The sequence below is a fragment of the Bradysia coprophila genome, unplaced genomic scaffold, assembly GCF_014529535.1.
Source record: "Bradysia coprophila strain Holo2 unplaced genomic scaffold, BU_Bcop_v1 contig_476, whole genome shotgun sequence".
In the NCBI taxonomy this organism is placed as follows: domain Eukaryota; kingdom Metazoa; phylum Arthropoda; class Insecta; order Diptera; family Sciaridae; genus Bradysia; species Bradysia coprophila.
This window is the reverse complement of record NW_023503727.1, coordinates 4,531,652-4,557,490: the sequence shown is the minus strand read 5'-3', so window position 1 is coordinate 4,557,490 and position 25,839 is coordinate 4,531,652. Positions and strand designations below refer to the sequence as shown.

Sequence of the window (25,839 nt, the reverse complement as noted above, 5' to 3'; positions counted from 1 at the left end):
TTTTATGCCCACCCTGAGGTTCCTGCAAAATTTCATGGAGATTGGCTGACTGGTTTCCGAGATCGACCGTCGATAGATAGACAGATAGACAGATAGATAGAAACATACAGAGTAAGTTGAAAGATTTTGATTGTTTGGAAAACGTTAATTTGGTGCATTTTCTATCAAAATGACCAACTTCAAAACGATGTATCTCCGGCAATTTTAAAGTTACATAGTCGAGTGATAGCTCGTTTTGCTCGTATTTGAAGCGCGAATAAGATAGAATAGGATTTGTGGTGATACAGGCCAAAGGAAAGAAACTTAAATTCTCGCCTATATATAGTTGCCGCGTCTCAAAAAAATTTCTTCGTTCTTTTTTTGGAAGTTAGACTGCGTCAAGTCCTCCGCGATCGCTCCGGACATGATAAGCAATGTATTGTACTACTATGCACTGTGTTATTTTTCGCCTCAAAATTTCGTTGACAACCGCGGTTGCTAGAGAGCTGTCTTGCTAGATCAAAAACATATCTCTATGTTTTGTATGTCTTTGACTTTGTGTCTTGTTATCTATCCCCCAATATCATCATCACTCGTTTCGTCAAATAATTCGAATTAATATTAACGAACGAACCAATTCTCTTAGTGTGTATCAAGCCGTTTAACATTATTATGAAATTGTGTAAAGCTAATTGAATTAACTTTTTTTTTTCTTATTTCTCATTTCAGGCTCCATCGTAGATGCTAAATTCGGCCATTATTTGTGAAATTCAATATTCCTGTGTACACGCCGTTGAATTTAAAGCTAATCATCATAATATTGTACACATAAACAAAAAGTTTTCTTCGAACAAAAAATCAAATAAAAGCAAAACAGAAATATATACCGAAACGGGCTACTCAACACATACACACACACACTAATAACTTACGTTACATTTATTAAGTGGTGTTTTCCGCTAAGTGGCTTAGCATTTTAGAGGTCTGTTTAATTCGTTGTAATCACAACTGTTAGAAAAGGCACGTACTCGACATAAAATGCACTTAACTATATAAAATACGACACGTTCAGTGATGAGTTGAATATATTCATGTGTGTGTGGTTTCTGTGGAAGCATTTAACGTATATATCTATGTATACAATATGATCATGATGATGGTGTAACAAGACGTTTTACTTGTCGAATGGAAAACTGAATAGAAAATCTCTTTGTTATTTTGAGTAACAAATTTAGTTTTATTGTTTTTCCATTGGAGCGACAAGACGAGACATCAGGTACATTAGCACATACTTACCATAAATTTTGTATTGCATTGCTAGTCGTTAAGTTGTATTTGGCTTGTATGTGATACATAATGTATGCTGTGAGCGATACTAATTCCGAACTCCTGAGTGAGACGAATAAGTCTTTTAAGGAGCTTAACTAATTTGAACGATGTTTAGCGGGGACCAAGGGAAATGCAACTACTTGAGCTTATTAAAAACTTAGCTTCCCTAAGCGTCACCTACCGTTTTCTTCTAGCGAATGCTGTAAGCGTTCTCTTTAACTTTAGAAGTCGGTTAAAGCAGACATTATAGGAAGTGATATTAGCACACAGTCTCTCTTTGACACTATTGACACACGCATGTCAATAGTCGGCCTTAAGATGCGTCTCTTGGCACGCAGATGTCAACAATCGCTCTAGGTTTTCTCTCACATGCGTGTTAATAACAACAAAGAGAGACTAGCGGCAGGCATGTGCCAATAGCACTTGCCCCAAGAAAATGAAAGCTTTACCAACTTATAGGTTAATGGATGGGTCATATCAGTGAATTTTCATATAAATGAGGGAAGGCAGAACATTAACAAGATTTACTTCTGATCGAAAAATGTTCGGGTTCATACTCTACAACCTCATGATGGAGACTTTTCAACCTCTCGTACATAAAATGCAGTTGATGTTCTTCAAGTTACCCATAGAAATAGAAAATGTTTTGCGAATGTATCTCGAAAAGGACATTGGAAGATTATTTCGAATGAATTTTTCGGAGTGGAGTTAAGCTTAAAGAGACAAAGAAAATGTGCCCGGCTAAAAGCAATCTATTGTTTTCTCGGGATCTACATTTTCCATTATTTTTCCTGAGCTGAAACGATTTTTTTCGTCGGAAATAGTCGTTAGAGAATTTAAAATAAAATTGAAAGAAAAGTCAATTAAATGGAATATTTCGAATAGTGCTTTTGTTTCGAGTGTTCATCTAGGAACAAAAGAATATTTTCGAGCTAAATAAAGTTTTACAAAGAAAATTAACCCGACGGCGAAACTTTATTTCTCAGTTTCTGAAGGAACATCTTCGCTCCGTAGTTTATACGAAAACACAGTTTTTGAATTCTTTTTCGTGTTTTTTCCCGTGTTCATTGTTTAACAAAAAAAAGCACCTCTTCTCGTAAAATGCGTCTTTATGCAAAGAACGTTAAATTTCATTTCTTTTTCTTGTTTGTACGATATCAGCACTCTCGAATATGATAATGTTCTCTACGTTTTTTTTTGCCATTTCACGAACCTTTTAACGATGTCAAAAACGTTGTTTAAATCGTTCCAGTCCAATAACTCTTCGGTTCAACCACTTCGTTTTAAGTGCGGATACATAAGTAAGAAAAAGCCTTTTGTTTGGTTTTTTTTATTGTTAAAAGTTGAAATTTGTTTATCTAAATAAATGAATAAATATGCAATTCGGACTATGTATTTCGCGGAAGGTAGACGTTAAATAAATATTGTCCTAAAATATCAAATTGCTCAAAAGATCATGTCCGGAGCGATAGCGGAGGACTTGACGCAGTCTAACTTCCAAAAAAAGAACGAAGAAAATTTTTTGAGACGCGGCAACTATATATAGGCGAGAATTTAAGTTTCTTTCCTTTGGCCTGTATCACCACAAATCCCATTTTATCTTATTCGCGCTTCAAATACGAGCAAAACGAGCTATCACTCGACTATGTAACTTTAAAATTGCCGGAGATACATCGTTTTGAAGTTGGTCATTTTGATAGAAAATGCACCAAATTAACGTTTTCCAAACAATCAAAATCTTTCAACTTACTCTGTATGTTTCTATCTGTCTATCTGTCTATCTATCGACGGTCGATCTCGGAAACTAGTCAGCCAATCTCCATGAAATTTTGCAGGAACCTCAGGGTGGGCATAAAAATGAAAATGTGATACGCCACTACCCCAGGAAAAACCAGAATTTTGTTTTATTGGCCTCGAAGTGGTTTCTGAGTGTGGTTTTCGAGGGTCGGGAACGCGTTTTCAGCTGTAGCTCAGCTGTATTGAAACCTGCAGGGGCGTGTGACCCATCAAATGAAAGGTATTCGCCACACGAATCGAACAAAAAAATAATTAGAAAAATTGGTGCAGATTTGGTTGAGCTAGAGTGGTCAGAGTGACCAAATTTTGAGCTACTCGAGCGTAGGATGAAAGGACTAATATTTTTTGGCTTATGAGAGATAGAGATTTACTTTCTTCGGCAAAGTCTCAGAGTTTTACGAGTGGAACACATTGGCATATGTGAAAAATGTCGAAAGTTGGAAATGGGTGGGTCAATTGGGGTTTTAGAGATATTTCTTGAATGGTGGCAGATAGAGAATTACTTTCGTCAAATTTTCGATTTTCGTCAAATTTTCGATTTTCGTCAAATTTTCGATTTTCGTCAAATTTTCGATTTTCGTCAAATTTTCGATTTTCGTCAAATTTTCGATTTTCGTCAAATTATCGATTTTCGTCAAATTTTCGATTTTCGTCAAATTTTCGATTTTCGTCAAATTTTCGAATTTCGTCAAATTTTCGAATTTCGTCAAATTTTCGAATTTCATCAAATTTTCGATCTTCGTCAAATTTTTGATTTTCGTCAAATTTTCGATTTTCGTCAAATTTTCGATTTTCGTCAAATTTTCGAATTTCGTCAAATTTTCGAATTTCGTCAAATTTTCAAATTTTGCCAAATTTCCGAATTTCTGTTATAAACTGTTATAAAAAGCAGAGTTCTAAAACTTCTAAAACGACTGATATCCCAACAAAAATCTCTTCGAGAAAAGTGTGACGCAGTCTTTGAAGTACAATTTCTAAAATGAATGATATCGCTAGAGTTGACGCTTTCAGCTTCGTTACGCAAAATTTAAATTTTACACCCAATTTTAGTTCAAACAAGCTGGCTTAGTTTTTCTCATCATCTGCCAAATAATTTTTACCAAAAAAAATTTGACTGGAAACAACCAAAATTTTACCAAAAAAATCTGCGTCGCATGTGGCAGATAAATTTTCTTGCTGGTCTGTTCCTGAACATTTGCCACGTTGCGACGCAGATTTTTTTGGTAAAGTTTTGGTTGTTTCCAGTCAAATTTTTTTTGGTAAAAATTATTTGGCAGATGATGAGAAAAACTAAGCCAGCTTGTTTGAACTAAAATTGGGTGTAAAATTTAAATTTTGCGTAACGAAGCTGAAAGCGTCAACTCTAGCGATATCATTCATTTTAGAAATTGTACTTCAAAGACTGCGTCACACTTTTCTCGAAAAGATTTTTGTTGGGATAGATAAATGAAGGTAAAGGACGGGGTTTTTCTTTGACTTGCCAAAATGCTACTACGTCAATGATAAGTCTTTGCTGTAAGTTAACGCTCGGCAGCTCTATCGACCGTAATAGGTCTCCAAGAAAAACTAAGAATCGGGACACAGTTCTCACAAAAGATTAAGATTGACTGGTTCAGTATGTGTTTCTTATGTAGATGGAAGCACGGGGGTTTCGGTTGGTTTTAAAATTAAGTTTCTCTTATGTTGCCTACATTGCAATGTCAAACATATGTCCAAGGTCTTTAAATTGTGCTAGGTGAAGTCCTTTTTCACCAAGCGATCAGCCTCCCAATTAAAATATCTTGAAATTGTCAATAGCGTGTGGCAACGCGTCAAAAACAAAAATCAAAATCCACCAGAAACCGGTGGTGATCCACATGTCAACGGGCAATCCATAAATAAATTCCTTTCTATCGTAATGTTAAAATATCAACTACTAGTGACACCTATGTTCTAATAGATCAATCATACGATTAACAATTTACAATTTAAAATGTCTCTAAAAAATAGACTCAACATTTTCATTGGCGGTTCAATACTGGGAAAGCATCAGCTTTTCTGTAACGTTTTTTCAGTGCTGTCATCAGATTGAAATCACTACTAATAACTCAACAGGAATGCCCATTTTTAAGTCAATTTTAAGTATAGTTTCCACTTAAAAAGAGCACTCCGCTTAGCCTTCGTCTACATGACAGTTGTAAAATAGAACAAAAGAACTGTCACGCAAACGGAGTGGAAATTGAATTTATTTCAATTTTTTACTCCGTTTAAGTGACAGTTCCATTGTTCTATTTTACAACTGTCATGTAGACGGAGGCTAAACGGAGTGCTCTTTTTACGTGGAAACTATACTTTAGGTTCTACTGTCTCATTTAGTACCTGAAAAGTGCATTCTTGTTGAGGTTTTTGCTGATTCAAACTTATGACAACACTGAAGTGCCGTGACGTTATTTAGGTATGTGTGCCCTTAATATTACTCATTAGTATAATGTCAGTGTTGACTAAATGATTATGCGGCCCACAAATACGAATTTTATTATGGCCTTTCTTCGACACATTCCAATTCTAATATTATATTGCCGAATATCGTTCATAAAGGCAATTGTGATGGAACGCCAATAATACAGTCGATTCGAAAGTCCATCAAATTAACATGGAGTTTCTGGCCCAATGTCACCTCACATACTCCATGTCTGGGCCACATGTGATAAAATTCCATCGGAAAGTTGTCTTTGATTCTATTCATGTAATCAAAGTTTATTACCTTTATAAACATCATAAAGCATTGCCATAAATGGACCAACAAAATACATAAAAGGCAACGCAATATCTTTTCGTTGGAATTGCGATATTTATTTATACCGCATCGACCGAACAAAGAGATAGAGAGGAAACGTAACGTATATACAAATACACCGTACCTCGTATTCCATCGAAACCATACGCAAACACAGAGTTTGATTGTAATTTCAGGGAAAAGTTTTGCTACAAGAAGAAGATAAAAATAAACAAATTTGAACTTATCCCCCATAGATTGGCTTTCGAAAAGTTTGCTGGCACAATGCGTTTTAGCACTCGTTATACCGGAGTATAACTGTGTTTTGTAAAAAATTATGAGTTTTTCCGCTGTCGGATGCTGTACATAAGATAGAGATGTTTAAAGACTTTGAAAATTGTGCTCAAAATTAGTGCATAATATTTCTCTATTAGAGAACGTTAGTAAAACGGTCACTAACGCTCTAATTTCCAACGATAATAACAAGAGTAGACCGGCTAAAGCCTGGTGAGGTCTTTTTTCTTTTTTTGTAGGCAAGGCGGAAGAATAGCTTCATCAGTCGATATCCAGCTGTTGAAGAGTAAACATCTCCACTAACGTTTGACCATAAATTAAACTTTAAATAGGCGAGCAGTTAGAATATTTTTGTCAGTCGGTGCGTAGTTCTCGAATAGTAAACATCTTTCCCTCAAAAATTACGTTCAGTAGTCAATTATAACCTCGGTACTCAGCTACCAACTACCAAATTTTTGAATTGCAGTGTCAACTCTGAGCTATCGGTTATCAGATAACAAATAATTATTATTTGCCTGGTGTTGATATGCTCACGGTAGCTTTGCAATTTTGAATGTCAATCCAGCTCGCAACTACCATAACTACCAAAGCTACCGACTACCAAATTTCCGATTTATAAATAGCCGAGCAGGTAGAATAATTTCGTCAGTCGGTGCGTAGTTCTCGAATAGTAAACATCTCTTCCCCAAAAATTACGTTTGGTAGTCAATTATAGCCTTGGTAGTCCAACTACCAACTACCAAATTTTTGAATTGCAGTGTCAACTCTGAGCTATCGGTTATCAGATAACAAATAATTATTATTTGCCTGGTGTTGATATGCTCACGGTAGCTTTGCAATTTTGAATGTCAATCCAGCTCGCAACTACCATAACTACCAAAGCTACCGACTACCAAATTTCCGATTTATAAATAGCCGAGCAGGTAGAATAATTTCGTCAGTCGGTGCGTAGTTCTCGAATAGTAAACATCTCTTCCCCAAAAATTACGTTTGGTAGTCAATTATAGCCTTGGTAGTCCAACTACCAACTACCAAATTTTCGAATTGCAATGTTAACTGTGAGCTATCGGTGATCAGATAACAAATAATTATTATTTGCCTGGTGTCGATATGCTCATGGTGGCTTTGCAATTTTGAATGTTAATCCAGCTCGAAACTACCAACCACCAGAAATACCAACTACCGACTGAGAGCTACCAAAACTACCAAATTTGTGGAACAGACAGACGGACAGACAGACAGGCAAACCGGCCATAATAGGGTATTTTTTCTAGAAGAAAAAAGACCTAAAAACGCTAACGGTAAAACCAACGTTAATTCACAGTCACAGACCATTGTGAATGCATCTGAATGAAATTCTCATTTATTTATGATTATTACTCACAAAATGGGATTGGACCAATATTTTATTACTGGAATTCCATTCGTAGATCTTAATTATGAGAAGTAAATGACATTGTGGTGGAAAAATCTCTCCACTTTTTACTGCGATATTCAACGACAAATATCTAACGCAACACTAAAAACACGTGCCTAAGCAATGCACTCTAGGAACAGGCAAAGTCATTTTGCAGTCCGTTGACCTAACTGGAACATGTCAAGTTGGTTTGTGACTATTGTTCAACAAAACGGATCAATATTTTCTAAATGAAATGGGTAGATACTGCCGTATTAAGCAATGAAAGTAAATAGATAGGTATGGCCAAACTTTCAAATTTGTTCTAGCCGGAGCACATACGGATTTGCATGGCGCCACCTCAAACGAACTCATTTCTAGTGCAAATTTCCACTAGAAATGAGTTTGTTTGAGGTGGTGCCATGCAAATTCGTATGTGCTCCGACTTGTATAGACTGGCCATACCTACTTATCTACTTTCATTGGTATTAAGCAGAAACATCGCATGTCTTTTCGCATTAGCTTTTAAAAGCTTTCGAATATTTTTTTTTGAGCTTCGAGCTTCTTTGGAATTCCAATGGAATGTTCTACTTTTTGAATAGAATCTAAAAGAAGCTCAAATCTCACAGAAGCTTTCGAAAGCCCTTAAAAGCTAATGCGAAAAGACATGCGATGGTTTTGGTTAACACGGCAGTATAGGAAGCTAGAGACATTCAGCTGAACAAACGATATTTGCTTTTTAATGTGAATTGAGTGATTTATATTAACATTTTCCAGTTCAAGTTACATAATGGTTTTGTAGAGAAAGATGGCTTCGCTAGGAGCAGTCGAATGTCGTATTAAAAAGCAAATAAATTTCTTAAAGCTGATAGTCACTAGCTTCCTACAAATCAGACCTATCAATCTCATTGAGGCAATATTGATCCGGACCCGTGTTAGGGGTAATAATCACGAAATCTATTTAGCATATGTTCCAGGCTCCGGGTTGCAGCTTAGATTTGTTGTATCGCGACTGATGCTTGTAAAGTGAATAGATTTTTTCCAGATGGGGAGTACAATTTTTAAAAGTTTCCTATGTGCAGAATGAGCACCAGCTGGATGTACCAATACACACTTATTGTATGATAAACAATCAAAGCACATTCTTAACAATGTGTTTACTTCTTAACGTAGAAATGCACTGTGTGTGGGTTGTCTTTCAATTGTTTACAATACAAAGTGTTTTGTTTGTACACCAGCTGGTGATATTCAGCTGGTGCTCATTCTGCACATAGGAAACTTTTAGCAATTGTAAATAATTAAAAAATAAATAAATAAACTTCTGGCTTCACTCTTTGTCTATCTCTTTCTTTTTCATTATCATTTTAAAAGCGTTTTCACTATAGAGTCAGTCGATAGGAGAATTGGTACGATTAACATCTTCTCTATTTTTTGCAAATGTATTTTGATCATTTAATTGTTAAATTAATTTAATTGTTTCAAGTTAATTTCGGGAGTTTTAATCTACTGGGAAATCTAAGATTCCTACGTACATTCATATGCTTTCACAATAGTCGTCAGTTTTGACTGGGCATTACCATTGGATTTAGAACCGTTGAAAATTGGCGTTAGCGACCGTTTCCCGTTTAACTAACGTTCTCTATTAGGACAAAGGAAGAGCCCGTTAATAATAGATCGTAAGCATATAAATTACGTTGTTATCAAACAAAAAAGCAGAAAACTTCTCTCTACGCAATCAAGGGGGTTTCCAAACCAGCAAAAAATTTGTAATTTGCGTCGAAGAGCACAAAAAAATTATTTCTGTGTTAAGGACTAACTTCATTCTGCTTCTTTGCCATGTGTAGTCTCGTCGCAAATTATCTTTTAATGAAGAGAAATTCGTAGAACTGTATAGTCGTCTATAACTATATGCATGGGGAATTATAATGAACGTATTAACGTATTCAGCGAGCGAATAATCCCAGCATACATACTTGATCAAATGGAATATTTTCACATGGGATAATGTGTTGGATGTTATTTTCGTGTATATGATTGCTAATGGCAGCAGATATATATGAAAATTGTAATTATTTTTATTCGACAAAGGAATAGGTATATCAAACAAAACATTATCGTTCGAAAATTGAAGCTTCGCATCGAATTTGTTTCGTTAAGTGAAACATTGCGAAACTTTTCGGAAAAGTTAATTGCACGTTCGTGTGAATTGTTTTGACATTGTTTCGAAGCATTAATTTGGGAAATGTTCGTACTCACAAGCTACAAGAGATTAAGCTTTGGATGAAGTTCTAAGTTTATTATTTCTGTGAATCAAGGGCAGCATTATATTCGAAAGGTTGACTTAAGTCGTATACGTTACAAGATTTTACAGCAACGCTACTAGTACCGCTAGAGTTAAAAAAACAACGACTGAGAAATCTGGAAATGATTTATCGCGATAAGATTAATTTTCAAAGATTGAATCCAAAATCTTTTACTTCATTTGTTTTAAAATGCATTTTTCAATAAATAAAGTATAATCAACCAGAGTTTTCACTCGTATTATCGTTTCTGTCAGTTACAGATGGCATAAATGTTTTTAGATTCACTGCTCCTTCAGCATATGTCTTCCACGATTGATTTTAGATAATTTCGCGAGTTGTAACTTTTACAAACAAGGGGAGAGTGATTTTGGTGAGAATGCAGTGCTGCAGGCAAAGGTTACATACTCGACAAAAAAAACTCACTTTCGTCGAGTTATGTACAGAACTTTTCACGCCGAAATTGTTGAAAGTTGATTTATATTCTTTAGCGGGGCAAAAGTATCTATTTTAGCCCGAAGGTATGAAAACTGCCCTTTTACTTATATTTAAATTGTCGGAAGATATTCCCCTTTATTGATTTAATTCGAACATTAAAATTACCTCAAAAGCAACCAGGGCTTATTATTGGGAATTTTTTAAGAATTTTTTAAGAATTTTTAAGAATTTTTGAGAATTTTAGGAATTTTTAAGAATTTTTAGGAATTTTTCAGAATTTTTAGGAATTTCTCAGAATTTTTAAAGAATTTTTTTGTTTTTGCTGTAAACAAAATTCATGCAATTCTTTTGGTAATTACGGTTATAAAATCGAACAATTCAAAATTTAATTTTATCTGATGAAGTTGTGTCTGATACGACCATTAATTTATGTGAAGACTCTTAGGTGGGTAAGGTCGCTTGACTGAAGACTGAATAAGTTTTCCAATAATTGCAGTCCCAGTTTTCTTACCATTTTTAAATAAGCTGGTGTTTTTAAGAACACAAAATTAAAGACAGATGAAAAAGCGATACAAGAATGGTCTATTTGCTACATCATTAATTGTGTATCTCTTTTATTTCCACTGGCCGTTTAGAAAACTCAAAATTAATTTAATTTTCTGAAGAAACAAAGAGAGCTGTGAGTTGAAGGTTCAGAATGATATCAGAATGTATCACCTTACATGTGAACTTCATTAAATGAGTCCATAACCACCTTATTTGATATTGGATATTGGACTGGATAAACTTTATTTCCGTTAAAATTGGAAATAACAAACTGCCTCAAAAATCTTTCGAGTAAGTCGACTTACCCACATATTTGACATCATAAAGAATACAAGCCAGATAGCGAATAGGGCAAGTATGGTATTTTTGGAAAGGTGCGGTCTCAGACTATGAGATGTAGTAGCAACTGAAGCTTTTCCCATCAGTGGATGAGCTAGACATGACCAGAAAGCTTCCCGATGGTGAAAAAATTAGTGAAAGTTGTCCACATTCACAACTTTCCATACATTTCCATTAAAAAATCTGAGAAATGTGGGCACCCAGAACAAAGTGTTTTAAGATTTTTTGAAAAAATTGAAAAACCCACTCTCTGTTTTTTGATTTGTTAAATGGGATGTGCTAGCCTTCATTTTAAGCCAATAAAATGAAAAATCGGTTGGGGTGCTCATTGACAAAACCATAAAATTGGACTTTGATGCCTCACACTTACTCACAGCTACAACCTTTCGACCCGACGATACTTTTATTAGAATCGTCTGTCAATTCTCTACAAACTACCATTAGATAAACCATCGGGGTAAAATTTTCTGAAATAGTCATGATTTTGAAATTTTGAAATTTCCTTAGAGTCGCCCCGAGCCGGAGAGGTTGTTTAAAAAAAATATCTTCAACGAAATGATCACTTTGAAATTCCCTATCGATAGCACCATAAACGTCCGGAAACAAAAATGGTGTGTCCGATTCCAAAAAATTTTCACTCTCCATCGATTAAAACCAAAATTTTGAAAATCCGTAGGTAAAGAATTACTTGAGTTGTCGCGGTAACAAGTGTACGGATGTTTTCTGTATTTAACGTTTTAAGCCAATGTAAAACATTTTCAAAATATCATATTGAACTTGTCGTTACGGACATTTAAGGTTTTTTTACATGCTACATGCGTCGAAAACCGTACTTTTCATGTTTTAAGCACTTCTTTCGACGCCCTCAGCATGTAAAATCCATTACATAACTCGGGATAAAAATGAAAAGTCTCGTTTTCGTGTGTTTATTGACCTCGGCTTCGCCTCGTGTCAACAAAATTCACACGAAAACTCTACTTTTCATCTTTTTATCCCTAGTCATGTAAAATACTATTGCATAAACCCGGACTTTCAGTCAAGGGAGTAAACGAAAAATTTAATCATATTACAGTCGAAGAAATATAAGAAACTGGCAATACAATCCAATCAATGCTATTTATCCCACATTCATTACCAATGTTACGATATTTATGTATGTATATGTATTATAACTTGTAAATCGCATGTGGATTAAATAACATCGTTGAAAAAACCGAAATCTATTTTTCTTCGACTGTAAATGCAAAATATTTTTTAAGAATTTTTTAAGAATTTTTAAGAATTTTGAGAAATTTTAGAATTTTTTAAGAATTTTTAGAATTTTGAGAACTGAAATTCCCAATAATAAGCCCTGAAAGCAACAACTTTCTCCCTCGCACACCAGGGCTCATTTTTGAACATTTCTATTTTTGGATTGTTTTAAAAAGAATTTTAGGAATCAAATTTTCAAAAAATCGTCCCTGTCGCGCACATATTATTTAATTAATGAATCCTGTTCCTGTGAAGCGAACAGTAACGAATTTCGCTTATTTGCGGATTATACATGGCTAGAACTATTGAATGTTCCTGTTGCAAAAATCGTAGAAAATCCTTTTCAAATCCAACTGATACTTTGTCTTTGTTTTCCGCCATCACGCTAAGTGAATGAAATTACCTCGTCAAACTTATCCACCTAACGACAAACTTTGAAACAAACATCATTGTGACATTAAATATACCAATTTTGAATCTAACGTGTAGAGACAAACTTCATGCGAGACACAACAACGCCATGCTCATTATATGAGAGTTCCAGCAAAATTGTTGTTTTTAATTAAAATTCTCCAACATGATGTGTGTGTGTAGAAATACCAAGCATCCAAAACTTTTCCGAATAATATATTCTATACGTATAGTTAAGCTGCTGAGCTTAACTACAGTCGAAATTCGATTTTGTTAAAATTTGCAATAAATTATAAGATTATACGTTCAGCTTGGTGTAATTATAGAACTTTATAGAACGTGATGCTCCAGAGAAAAATGTTTGTTTTGAATATTTTATTGAGAACGCATTTGCATAACTATAACTGCCATTAGTGGTTGATGCAAATTTCACTCGCTTTCTATAGAAAACGTTTCATTGGATTCGTTGTGTCTATAAAACCAAACTCTTTTACGAATGTCAAATATCCCATGAATTCCCATGAGGTTTAAAGTTACGTTAGGTCAGGTCTGACTTGAATAAACGATTGATTTTGGTGGTCTTGTTTCAGGGCAGACTGGATCGAGAAGGCCATTTGGGCGTTGTATGAAGACAATTTGTTGAAAGCTCTTCAAAAATCAAAAAGCCTTCCATAGGGTCAGCCAGAGCCTGCAATGTTTATTATTAAAATTGAAATGTCGTTTATCGAACTCTCCTCAGTGAATAAAAATTTTGAACTCATTCTTGAAATGGGAAGACTTGTAACAAGTCTATGTCATTTAACAACCAGTCACTTTAAAGATATTTTTGCATTTCATCAACGACTGATGCCTTGAAAGTTTGGAAAGTAATGGGATAAACTGAGTGGGACAGGCACTTTGGCCCCAAGTGTGTCTGTTGTAGAAACTCCGCAAGTTTTAAATAATTCTAATGAAACGATACTTCTCCACTTGAAATCTAGTACAGGTACTTCCATACATAGATCGTAGTATTAAGAGTGATATCGCCAAATCTTCAGGTGATTGGGAAACAAGTGGTCTCCGATTTTAATGAGTGATAGCTCGTTGGATTCGTCTTTCAATTCTAGGAAACACGTGTCTTTCACTTTTTCTAAAAAAAATTATTTTCTTTGAAAAGCGCTCAAAAGTGAAGATATGTCAGAGGGTACCGAAAACAGTTTTTCGGCAATAACTCAAGAAAAAATTATTTTCAATGGTTGTAATGTTGTACGATTGTCGGCCTTGAAAAGACCTACAGGTAGAGTATACGCACCGCTTGGTGCTAGTTGATCCACTAGAGTTATGACTAGAAATATAGTGAATGTTCGGAGAGTCCGCCTTCTCTGCAGCTTCGATGTACCACGGAACCGAGTATGGGGTGTTGTAGCTGGCCTCACCCACTATCGTTGCACATATAAATGAACCCAGTACTTTTGGGCCCTCAGACAGAAGCAAAAAATCTGCATTTTGGCACCAACTTTTTTTTCAAGACTTCTGTAGGCTTGCAGCCCAAAAGTACTGGGTTCATTTATATGTGCAACGATAGTGGGTGAGGCCAGCTACAACACCCCATACTCAGCTCCGTGGTACATTGAAGCTGCAGAAAAGGCGGACTCTCCGAACATTCACTATATTTCTAGTCATAACTCTAGTGGATCAACTAGCACCAAGCGGTGCGTATACTCCACCTGTAGGTCTTTTCAAGGCCGACAATCGTACAACATTACAACAATTTAAAATAATTTTTTAAGTCAAAAAAATCACCTGAAGATTTGGCGATATCACTCTTAAGTAACAGAAGAGCATTTCGGTCGTAGTATAGTAATGTGTCAACTAATAATAATGCCTTTTAGCGAGGTAAACTGCTCCGAGAAATTTATGGTATAGGGCCCAGAAAAGTCACACGTACAGATACACTTAAAGTCAAGTCACTAGCCCAGCTTGACTCTCATCTCCATACAAAGTCTCAGCGTTTTTCGAAGTAGTTTCCCCCTCCCTCGTCTAAAAGTGTCAAATAGCTAGACGTTTCGGCACTTGACGAGCTATGAAAGTTTGGAAAAAGCAGATGAAAACTTTTGTTGTTAATGTTGTTTAGCTTTGTGGTACTTGAAGCTCACCAACTCGAGTCATTGGGCTTAGCAATAAATTTCATTTTCAATTATGAATCGCTAGAGTTGCTCGTGTGTAAAATGGTATAGTGTTCTTAGAACAAATTGTACCAACACCACTATCTCCATGGCCTCCATAAGGGATAGAGTTTAGCATTGAAACGTGTCATGAATATTTTTCATCTAGGCGGAATTGATGTTCGGTTAGGAGATACCGTGTAAAACTAAGATACGTTTTGCTATTGACAAGAACGGATATATTTAATTAACAAACTGATAGAGTTGCATGCAATCCAATAACAGAAAGTGATCATTCATTTAATCAAAACTTCATGCTTTTGCCGAAGGTAATCGTAATCGCCTTCCCATTGGACACCGTCCAATAGACTTTCAACTACTATCTCAAAGTCGAACAACTGGAGTCGCTTCGTCGTCAGTCCCGCTTAATAGCGGCGCAGCGAGAACGAAAAGTAAAGGTAATTGGTAACGAAATTGAACGAGATGATTCATAAGTTTATTTTCCCGCACAAAATTCAGTTTTCGCAATGGAAATTAGACGGTCAAGAGCCGGTCGGAGGTAATTTAAAAACATAAATTCTAATCTATATTTCGAACAGAAAATAAAGCTTTTGCCAAACGTATTTCACACCATCTGGACGTTTTTATCACGCCATTTCACCAATTTCACCCGTTTTGTGTGCTGTAGTTTTTCGGATATAAAAATGTAAACTGTGACTCGTATACATACGAAATCCGAATAAGAGTGGAATTTCTTATCAACTTCTTCTACATTTTAATGCACAATTGAAGTAGTTCTCAATGTGTTTCGAATTTTGCCTTTTTTTCTTCTTTTTGAATGGATGAAATAACGAGTTTTCTTTGTTGTTGTATTCGACATTAAGTAAATTTCGTTGAAGCTTGATAAACTTCTCACTACCAAAAAGCGAAGACGAAAAAGAGCTGCGGGAATGGACCAAGAAAACCACCTATTCGACCATTTGTAATTTATTATAATTCCTTTAACTTAAAGTGTACTGGAGAATCTCCAGTGGACGATGAACGTGAAAGGTATTTTTTGCTTCTCTTTTATCAAAATGAATGTTTATGATTCAAAGACTATTCTTATAGGTACCAGCGCTATATTTGAATATCTTATATAGACTGTCACTGTCTTAACTAAAACAAGCTAAGCACATCCCTGTTAGCACTAAATGCAATGCATCACGCTAGAACAAATTTGTAGATAATCCATTTTGTGCAAAGAAGGATGTGCTTAGTAGGGTGGGTCGTATTTTCATTTTGTTTTTATTTTAAAAGGCCTGGCCCCAGGCTGTACTTAAAATTGACCAAGGAATCCGAAACAGCAAAAAAAAAAATTCAAAAATTAATTTTTCCCTTGCCTCTAGGCCCTAGAGACTAGGCTGATTTTGATTTTCGGGGTAGTAGCATGAAATTGCACATATTGTTGACTGATATCTCGGACATTTGGGAACAGAAGACATTACTGCTAACTGTAGGTAATAGCTGAGGAGTCCAGCTATGAAACACCATAAGAACGTTGTTGACCTTCGCCTTCACTCGGACAGAGTAACTCTGTCAGTGTTCCCGACTAAGACTTTTCGACAAAGAATTTCAACTTTATTTGCAAATACAATCGACCCATCATGACATAATACGTCGTGTAAGGTATGTCTGAACAGGTCATCTCATAGAGAATCCATTGAAGAGACGTTCTTATGGTATTTTATAGCAGGACTCCTCAGCTATTAAGAGTGATATCGCCAAATCTTCAGGTGATTGGGAAACAAGCGGTCTCCGATTTTAATGAGTGATAGCTCGTTGGATTCGTCTTTCAATTCTAGGAAACACGTGTCTTTCACTTTTTCTTAAAAAAATTTGTTTTCTGTGAAAAGCGCTCAAAAGTGAAGACATGCCAGAGGGTACCGAAAACAGTTTTTCGGCAATAACTCAAGAAAAAATTATTTTAAATGGTTGTAATGTTGTACGATTGTCGGCCTTGAAAAGACCTACAGGTGGAGTATACGCACCGCTTGGTGCTAGTTGATCCACTAGAGTTATGACTAGAAATATAGTGAATGTTCGGAGAGTCCACCTTCTCTGCAGCTTCGATGTACCACGGAACTGAGTATGGGGTGTTGTAGCTGGCCTCACCCACTATCGTTGCACATATAAATGAACCCAGTACTTTTGGGCTGCAAGCCTACAGAAGTCTTGAAAAAAAAGTTGGTGCCAAAATGTAGATTTTTTCCTTCTTTTTGAGGGCCCAACTGCCAGAATAGCATCTGGAACGGTACTACGGCAATCATTTTTTATTGTCCACTATTCTTTCACCTTATCAATAGGAAAAACGCTTCGCTATGTCGCGAATATATCAGATCCACTATTAGTAATATCAAGAGAAAAATCATTAAAGTTTTAGTCAAATAAAGTGTTAGCGTATAGCAAATGACCTCAGGACTACGGAACAGTAATTACTTTTTCAATTGGACCAATATTTGCTACGTGACAGGAGTTTGGAAAACCGTTTGCTCCCACTTGATCGTATCGTTTTTCCAAACTCCTGTCGCGTAGCAAATATTGGTCCAATTGAAAAACTAATTACTGTTCCGGACTCCTGAGGTAATTTGCTATACGCTAACATTTTGTTTGACTAAAATCCTCTCAGAAAAATTTAATAATTTTTCACACGAATTACTAACACTGGGTATGTTGTAACGACCTATATTCGAGTCAAAGTGAAGCGTATACGGTAAGGGAATAGTAGACGATACAAAGATTCTCACGTAGAACCGTTCCAGACGCTGTTATGGCAGTTGGACCCTCAAATAGAAGGAAAAAATCTACATTTTGGCACTAACTTTTTTTTCAAGACTTCTGTAGGCTTGCAGCCCAAAAGTACTGGGTTCATTTATATGTGCAACGATAGTGGGTGAGGCCAGCTACAACAGCCCATACTCAGTTCCGTGGTACATCGAAGCTGCAGAAAAGGCGGACTCTCCGAACATTCACTATATTTCTAGTCATAACTCTAGTGGATCAACTAGCACCAAGCGGTGCGTATACTCCACCTGCAGGTCTTTTCAAGGCCGACAATCGTACAACATTACAACAATTTAAAATAATTTTTTCTTGAGTTATTTCCGAAAAACTGTTTTCGGTACCCTCTGACATGTCTTCATTTCTGAGCGCTTTTCAAAGAAAACAATTTTTTAAAGAAAAAGTGAAAGACACGTGTTTCCTAGAATTGAAAGACGAATCCAACGAGCTATCACTCATTAAAATCGGAGACCGCTTGTTTCCCAATCACCTGAAGATTTGGCGATATCACTCTTAATAGCTGAGGAGTCCAGCTATAAAATACCATAAGAACGTCTCTTCAATGGATTCTCTATGAGATGACCTGTTCAGACATACCTCACACGACGTATTATGTCATGATGGGTCGATTGTATTTGCGGAAAAATCACCTGAAGATTTGGCGATATCACTCTTAACTACAGTTAGCAGTAATGCCTTCTGTTCCCAAATGTCCGAGATATTGGTTTTTTAGCTGTTTCGGATTCCTTGGTCAATTCTAAGTATAGCCTGGAGCTAGGCCTTTTAAAATAAAAACAAAATGAAAAAACGACCCACCCTATTGCTTAGCTTGTTGTAATTAAGACAGCGCTGGTAAGAATAGTCTTTGAATACTATACACTCTTTTTGATGAAAAAGTAAATACCTTTCGCGTTCAGCTCCCTGGAGATTCTCCAGTACACTTTACGTCGATGGAATTATAACAAATTACGAAAATATTAAAATAATGGTCCATTCCCGCAGCTTCCCTCTCCAAATGAACACTCAGTTTTTTCATCTTTTGTCAACTTTTTTTGATTCATTTTGTTACAATATTTTCATTGTTATGAACTCACCGAACCATCAAAAATTTTGCTAAAAAAAAATTTCTATCACACGTTCTATTATCACATCAAAAATTAGTATTTACACCTCATTGGTCTTTTCAAAAGTATATTCGTCAATGTTTCGTTGAATTGTATGCGGGGATCTAATAGTATCCCATGTGAGTGACATCACATCAAATAATTTTTCTATAAAATCGTACTTTAAACATACTTTCATGCACATCATCACCGACCATTATAATACAATCAAACAAAACAGAGAGCGAAGAAGATACGTTACCGAAGGATCTTGAGCAGGGTGCATTTGTGAATAAACCGAAAAAGGATGATTGTAAGAGACGACCATCGCTGGCCCAAAAAATGACGTCCAATTTAAGACGCTTCTCGGGTGCTCAGAATGCTGAGCACAAAATTGATATATCCGAGCCAAGTCCGACGAACAATCCGAAATTTTACCATAAAAAGATTAAAGTAAGTGGAACCGATCGATCATTTGATGGAATCCAGTCCAATTAAAAATTTATCCAATCATTCCGTACGCGAATCAGAGACACAGTATTCACGGCATGATGGAGGAGGAAAATGTTATTCGACCGCATCAAGAAATACAAGCGTTGAGCATCGACGAAAAGAAATTTTTGCTGGCTGTTGAACGCGGTGATGTGGCTGGTACCAGAAGGTATGTGCAAATAAAAAATAAAATTTTATTGAGGAGAGGTTATCACAATTTTACAGACTTAACAGACGTGATATTTTGAGATCGAAAACGTTTTCCATAGTCATTCGGTAACTCATCCACTTTTTCAACTCAACCTCAATTTCTTGTACATTTTTGAAAAGTTATAATATGCGAGCCTCTTATACACGATATATGAGCTTTACCATTTACACTGTTGTAGCGAACATTTATTTATCTTTTAAATTTTGCCCGAGGGTGCTGGCTTGATATGATATAATACGGATGTGTAACGTAACAGCTATGTGAATTTTATATTAAAAGGATCTCGGTGATAAACGGTTTTGGAGAGTAATGTTGATTAAATGAAGTGTTTTTATTGCTGTTTGTGTATATAAATATATATGAAATTCGGAATGTAATGAGATGTTAAATATAAAATGTTACAACTGAACCATGTAATAAGTCACACTTGCCGGTGTAAAAGATGCTGACTCTTTTATGTAGGGGTTCTTCGGTGAATATTTGATGTATTCGGGTAAATGATTTTCTGTGTAAATGATACAAATGTCTTGTATACTCAACTATTCCCCGAAACTAGAAGTCTCTTTGATCGGATTCTTTGTTTGCTTTAATTTTAGATTTTATCTTTTGTGTTATCACGGTGAGCCTGAACTGATTTTTAGTGACAATTTGTGCGAATCAGATTTCTGAAACACCACACGAATACGAATTTTATGTGGCAAAAATTAGCATGGCGCATCCAGCCGATTGCGAAAATATTTACGAAAATAGTCTTTTAGTCAATTTTAATACATTTTTGTGTCTCAAAATCATGAATCTAATAGTTGATAACATTGGATTCTGCAAGGTAATTCATTATATGAGAGATCAATTTTGTGGTACGAGCGAACAAGTGTGGCTTAACCTGTCACATACGGCTGTTCATCTGTTTTCGATAACGACAACAAAAATAATGACAAGCTCTGGGTAATATGGTCATTTATACAGTAAAATGGATGTTAAAAAAATTGAAGTACAAGATTTGAAATCAACAAATTCAAAATACTTTGATCGATGGAAGTAATAAACCCAATATTGGCCAACATTAAATACATTAAAATTTGAAAATGTAACGAGACGTAGCTACTGGCTCTAGAACTTTTCAACAGTACGTAAATTAGCTTAAAAAACGCTTAAAATTGAAGGTTTCGCATTGTCAGAACCTGGGAATACATTATAAGCTAAAAAATTATTGATTTGAGGTAATTCGACTTTCGCCACCAATATTCCATGTACCAAAAACACAACTTCTTGTCAGATAAATATCAAATTTAGGTGTCCCAAACCAAATCAGATGTTGTATTTGACTCGCCGCGGTCCATTTAGCATATTTAAAGTTTAATTTACATTTTTGCACATTTTCATCCAATTTTGTGGCGAGATTAAAGTCTCGCAAACTTTTCCAATCAGTCATGAACTCAAAAAATATTTTTTAGACTTGATCATTTTTATAAAATAATCTGTGAAGCCTGGAGATTAGATTACCATGTTGACTCAACTTTTTATGTACACTGAGCCCACCGTAAAAAATCGATATATGTGACGTGGACCGAAAACGACGAAATTTTCGAAAGTCGATCTGGCGGCAGCACAAAACTAAGTTTGAAATTTTTCCTTTAATTTTAGCCTTTACATTTTACTTGTTTTAAATTAGAAATTAGTCAACAGTGTACGATTCTTCAAACAAAGGAATAAGGTGGTATTTTGACAGCGCCGAAACGGAGTTTGTTTGCTAGAGAGGGTATTTCTATTTGCCAAAAATCAATTCATCGTTATATATGGTATGACATTTTTTGGGGCGGCACAGCTCCAAAGCTCGCAAATTTTGAAATAATTATCGTTGAAGTTACAAAAAAAGAGAAATCTGCTTTGCAAAAATGATCACCTAAAATCGGTACAGGACGAGTTTCGTTTGTTACACACTGACAAAAAAGTTTCGAAAAACTCAGATGTTGCAGGTAACTTTGTCTCCAGGTAATCTACAATAACTGCCACAGCTGTAGCGCCCCATACAAAAAATACAGCTGCGGCAGATAATGTAGATTACCCGGAGAGAAAGCTACCTGCAACAGCTGAGTTTTTCGAAACTTTTTTGTCAGTGCAGACTAAAAGCCCAGAAAACTTTGGAATACCTCACAGGACGTCTGTGAAGGACTATCGGAACCATTTCTGCATTGTATGTTTTCAGCCACTGATGATGGTATCTATTTGGTACCGAAAATAAAAATATTTTAACTGAGCAAACCCGAGTTTAAACAAGAAAATTTAGGTAACAAGCTCATCAAAAACCAACATTTCTGTTAGTCTTCCCTAGACATAAAACCACTGCTGATTCTCATCGTAGACTCGATAAGAGATGACAAGCCATTTTTTGGGTGTTAGCGTGAGCTAGGTCTCTTGGAGTGAGCTCTTATCTGGCTACTCGGCCGTACAGTGAACGTGGAGTATTTTGTCAATATCTCGAGTAAATTTTGACCGAATTTCATGAATTTTTTTTTGTTTGAAAGGTATTAACAAATGTAAAGCGTCGGTACTATTTCCGGTCTCCTAACAAAATGGCTGCCGGCGGCCATATTGGATTTTATTAAAAGTGATACAAAGTGGGAAAAATGATGCTTAGAGAGTTTCTGTTAACATGGAAATAATGTGTTAAGTGTGAGGGGTTTCAGGGATTCCATATATGGACATCTATATATACCTATATACAGCTATATTGAGCTATATACAGGCATATAGAGCTATATAATAGCATATTCCTCTGTGAAATGTTTATTTACAGTGAAATATAGGTAAATATAGCGGTATATAGCTGTTTAAATAGGAATTTATGAAATTTGACTTCGTACGGGGCTGTCTATATTGCCTCCGGCAATTTAGTTGTATATGATAACAAGGCAAAGAGTGGATAATGTAAGTGATTTAAAAGGAAGAATAGTTTTTCAGCAGAGAAGAAAATGAAGTAAGAGAAATGAAGAGTTTCACATTAAAGGCTTTTGATACGAATAGGTGTTTCGTACGGGTCGGCGTTAGCTATGTTTTTTTATTATTATCGGCCAATGGGAACAACCTCGACAATGTCTTGTCTCCTCTGACAGCAGAGCCTAATATTTGGGAATTAATTCTCTAAATTCCCAAATTTCCCAAAAATTCCCAAAAATTCTCAAAAATTCCCTAAATTCCCAAAAATTCCCTAAATTCCCTAAAATTCCCAAAAATTCCCAAAAAACACAACAAATATTTCAGAACATATTGAATATAATATATTCAGTAAATTGAGCTTAAGCGGCTTATCGCCAAAACTGGAGGTGATGGTGATAGGGGAACAAGTGGTGTCCGATTTTAAGGAGTGATAGATTCGTCTTCAATTCTAGAGAATCGTATCTTTCATTTTTTTCGAACATTTTTTTAAATTTTCGGTTAGTGTTCAAAGGTGAAAGCATGTCAGAGGGTACCGAAAACCTTTTTGCGGCTATAACTCAAAAATAATTATTTTAAGAGCAGTCTACACTCCGACCTTCTATGAAAAACATTTTCGATGATAACTTCTTATTAGAATATTTTTTGAAAAAATTGGTTTCATCGTTTGGTGCCACAACATATAAAGTTTCGATAGCCACCAGAATAAACCGCGAGCCTTTTTTAATAAAAGTTTAGTTTTGTAATAAAAACTTTTTATATTTTTTTTATAGAATTTAATTAAAAAAATCACTGCCATGATGAACTCACGTACGGAAACTCTAAGGAATCGAAATGTGATATTAGGTATTTGTCAGCTGATAGGAATATTTTGTTTGTTAGTGTTGGTTTTTTGGTTATCTCGGTGATCACAATTAAAACAAACTGTCAACAAATAAAACATTCCAATTTGTTAAGTCACGAAATTGTTTTTTTTTCAAGCGCGAGATTTTTTGAAAATTGGAGCGGCTTTTTAAGCTGAAATTAGGAATTTCAAATTCCACTTTTCCAATATCAATATACATTTTCAGTGTGTTTTTGATGTGTTCATTGAAATAAAAATAATATGGACTAACGTTCGCGGTTTATTGTCAAAATTGATGCAGTCTACGCCGATAAAACTCAAAATTCCAAAAAATATCACAAAAAACACAAATTTTAGGAGTTTTGAGTTTTTTCTCAGTACACTACATCAATCTGGACAATTCCAGTGGCTATCGAAACCTTATATGTTCTGGCACCAAACGATGAGGCCACTTTTTTCAAAAAATAATTCGAATAAAAAGTTATCATCAAAAATGTATTTCATAGGGGGTCGGAGTGTAGATTGCTCTTAAATTATTGTAGTGTTGTACTAATGTCGGCTTTGGAGAGACCTACAAGCGGAGTGGCCTGGTGCGAGTACATCGACAAGAATTATATCCGTCAGAGCATAATATTTGGGAACTAATTCTCAAAAGTTGCTTGTTCATAGTTTTTAAAGGTTTTTGAACTTTTCCTGATCTTTTACGAATTTAATTATAAAAATGCAAAGAAAAGAAATTTTTTGGGAATTTTAGGGAAATTTTGGGAATTTAGGGAATTTTTGGGAGTTTTTGGGAATTTTTGGGAATTTTGGGAATTAATTCCCAAAAATTCCCTAAATTCCCAAAAATTCCCAAAAATTCCCTAAATTCCCAAAAATTCTCAAAAACGATTCCCAAATATTAAGCTCTGTCTGACAGTGTCATCGATCAGAATTTTCTTTACAACTTTTATTGGCTAGAAGTAAAGCCAAGTCATACATTGAAAATTGTACCTAGTTTTGAGCGACTGTTTCTCAAATATTTGTCTTACTCTTCTTACTCTAACCAGCGCGAATCGAAAATTGATTCTGAAATCTTTACAAAAACTTTAACTGTAAATTTTCCAACAACCTCAAAGCCATGCTAGAAAGAAGATCCAAGTTGTTTGATGTTACTTTTACTTCACAGCAGCACACCTATATATTTCACGTGTAAAATATTTATTGCATGTAAAGTGAAAATGCTATCTATCCGCCGTACCATAAACCTTAAACGATTATTGTACATAACCTCCTAGAGCAATCTCAAGATACACAAAGCAAAAGCGCACAAAATGCCAGGATATGGTTTTATTAAAAAAAAAGAAAAGAAAAATCCAATATTTTCATAGCAAAATCCGAATCCGAATATAAGTTGGAGAATATTTTCCGTGCATCAAAATTGTTCCCGACACAAGACGACATAAAATTACACAACATAACGTGATATGGTTATTTATTCAACATAAACATAATACATTGTTGTCAGTCTCACTTGTACGTACATTCAATTTCACTATATTTACACACTGAAAATCCTCCTCTCTAAAGCATAACGTTTCTTCCAAACATAATCCAACGCAACGCACTGAGAGCAAAGCTCGAAAGCTAAATAATCTTTCTGTTTTCCATTCCCATTCGACAGGATACTGAAAGATGCTATCGAAACTGAGTACATAAACATTAACTGCGTTGATCCGTTGGGTCGCTCGGCATTGTTGATGGCCATCGATAATGAAAACTTAGAAATGGTTGAACTACTCATTAATTTTAGCGTTGACACCAAAGACGCATTGCTACATGCCATTTCTGAGGAATTTGTGGAAGCCGTCGAAATGCTGCTGGATCATGAAGACAACACTCATAGTAAAGAAGGTCATCATGTAAGTTATGTGTACGGTTAAAGGAATTTATTTTATTTTTATAAAATCAACGTGGGTGTGTGTGGTCAGGTCTGGCTACATAAAGTGGTGTTCTGTTCAAGAATGATAAACTGCAAAAAATAATCGTCCCTCGATGAAGCACACACTTTGTAAACGATTTTTAAGCGCATATATCCTCACAGTGCAGGCAACGCTTATTATGAAAATAATGGTTCGGTAATAGAAAAGTTGTTGGATTTAATATTCCTCTTGAGAGGCGTGAATAAATTTACAAAAGAAGTTTGTCGTAGAAATACGAAAAGGTTTTTTGTCGGCTTATGGTTGAAGACGAAAACGACATCACGACCTGGAAACTAGTTCATCGAATTTAAGAATGTTTTTCTGACTGTAATTATACACACCATACAATTGTTCGCGTTGCAAGCCTATGTACTCTCACTGAATGACATACTTTTATGTTCAAGTCGAAGGGTAGGTAGCTGGTGAAAATGTAACGTTGAGGATTTCAGGGGTTTTACTGATGACAGTTTTAATTTCTGATGTGAAACAGTCATG

The 25,839-nt window shown here is 35.5% G+C and overlaps 1 protein-coding gene across 14 annotated transcripts in view; it reads left to right on the top strand.

Moving 5' to 3' along the window:
- The first annotated feature begins 714 nt into the window (after positions 1–714).
- LOC119082579 (transient receptor potential-gamma protein) overlaps positions 715–25,839 on the top strand; it is a 52,002-nt gene continuing 26,877 nt past the window's right edge. For 11 of the 14 annotated variants that reach the window (XR_005088667.1, XM_037192117.1, XM_037192116.1 and 8 more), the window contains exons 1-6: positions 715–1,255; positions 15,309–15,431; positions 15,499–15,538; positions 19,144–19,355; positions 19,433–19,563; positions 25,047–25,284. Coding sequence is in view for 13 of the 14 variants with exons in the window: in XM_037192117.1 (XP_037048012.1) it covers positions 19,245–19,355; positions 19,433–19,563; positions 25,047–25,284 (480 nt within the window). In the remaining variant the exon portion in view is untranslated. Of the gene's footprint in view, positions 1,256–15,308; positions 15,432–15,498; positions 15,539–18,960; positions 19,043–19,143; positions 19,356–19,432; positions 19,564–25,046; positions 25,285–25,839 lie in introns of all 14 variants that reach the window. The other 3 variants (XM_037192106.1, XM_037192107.1, XM_037192108.1) reach the window with 3 other exon arrangements.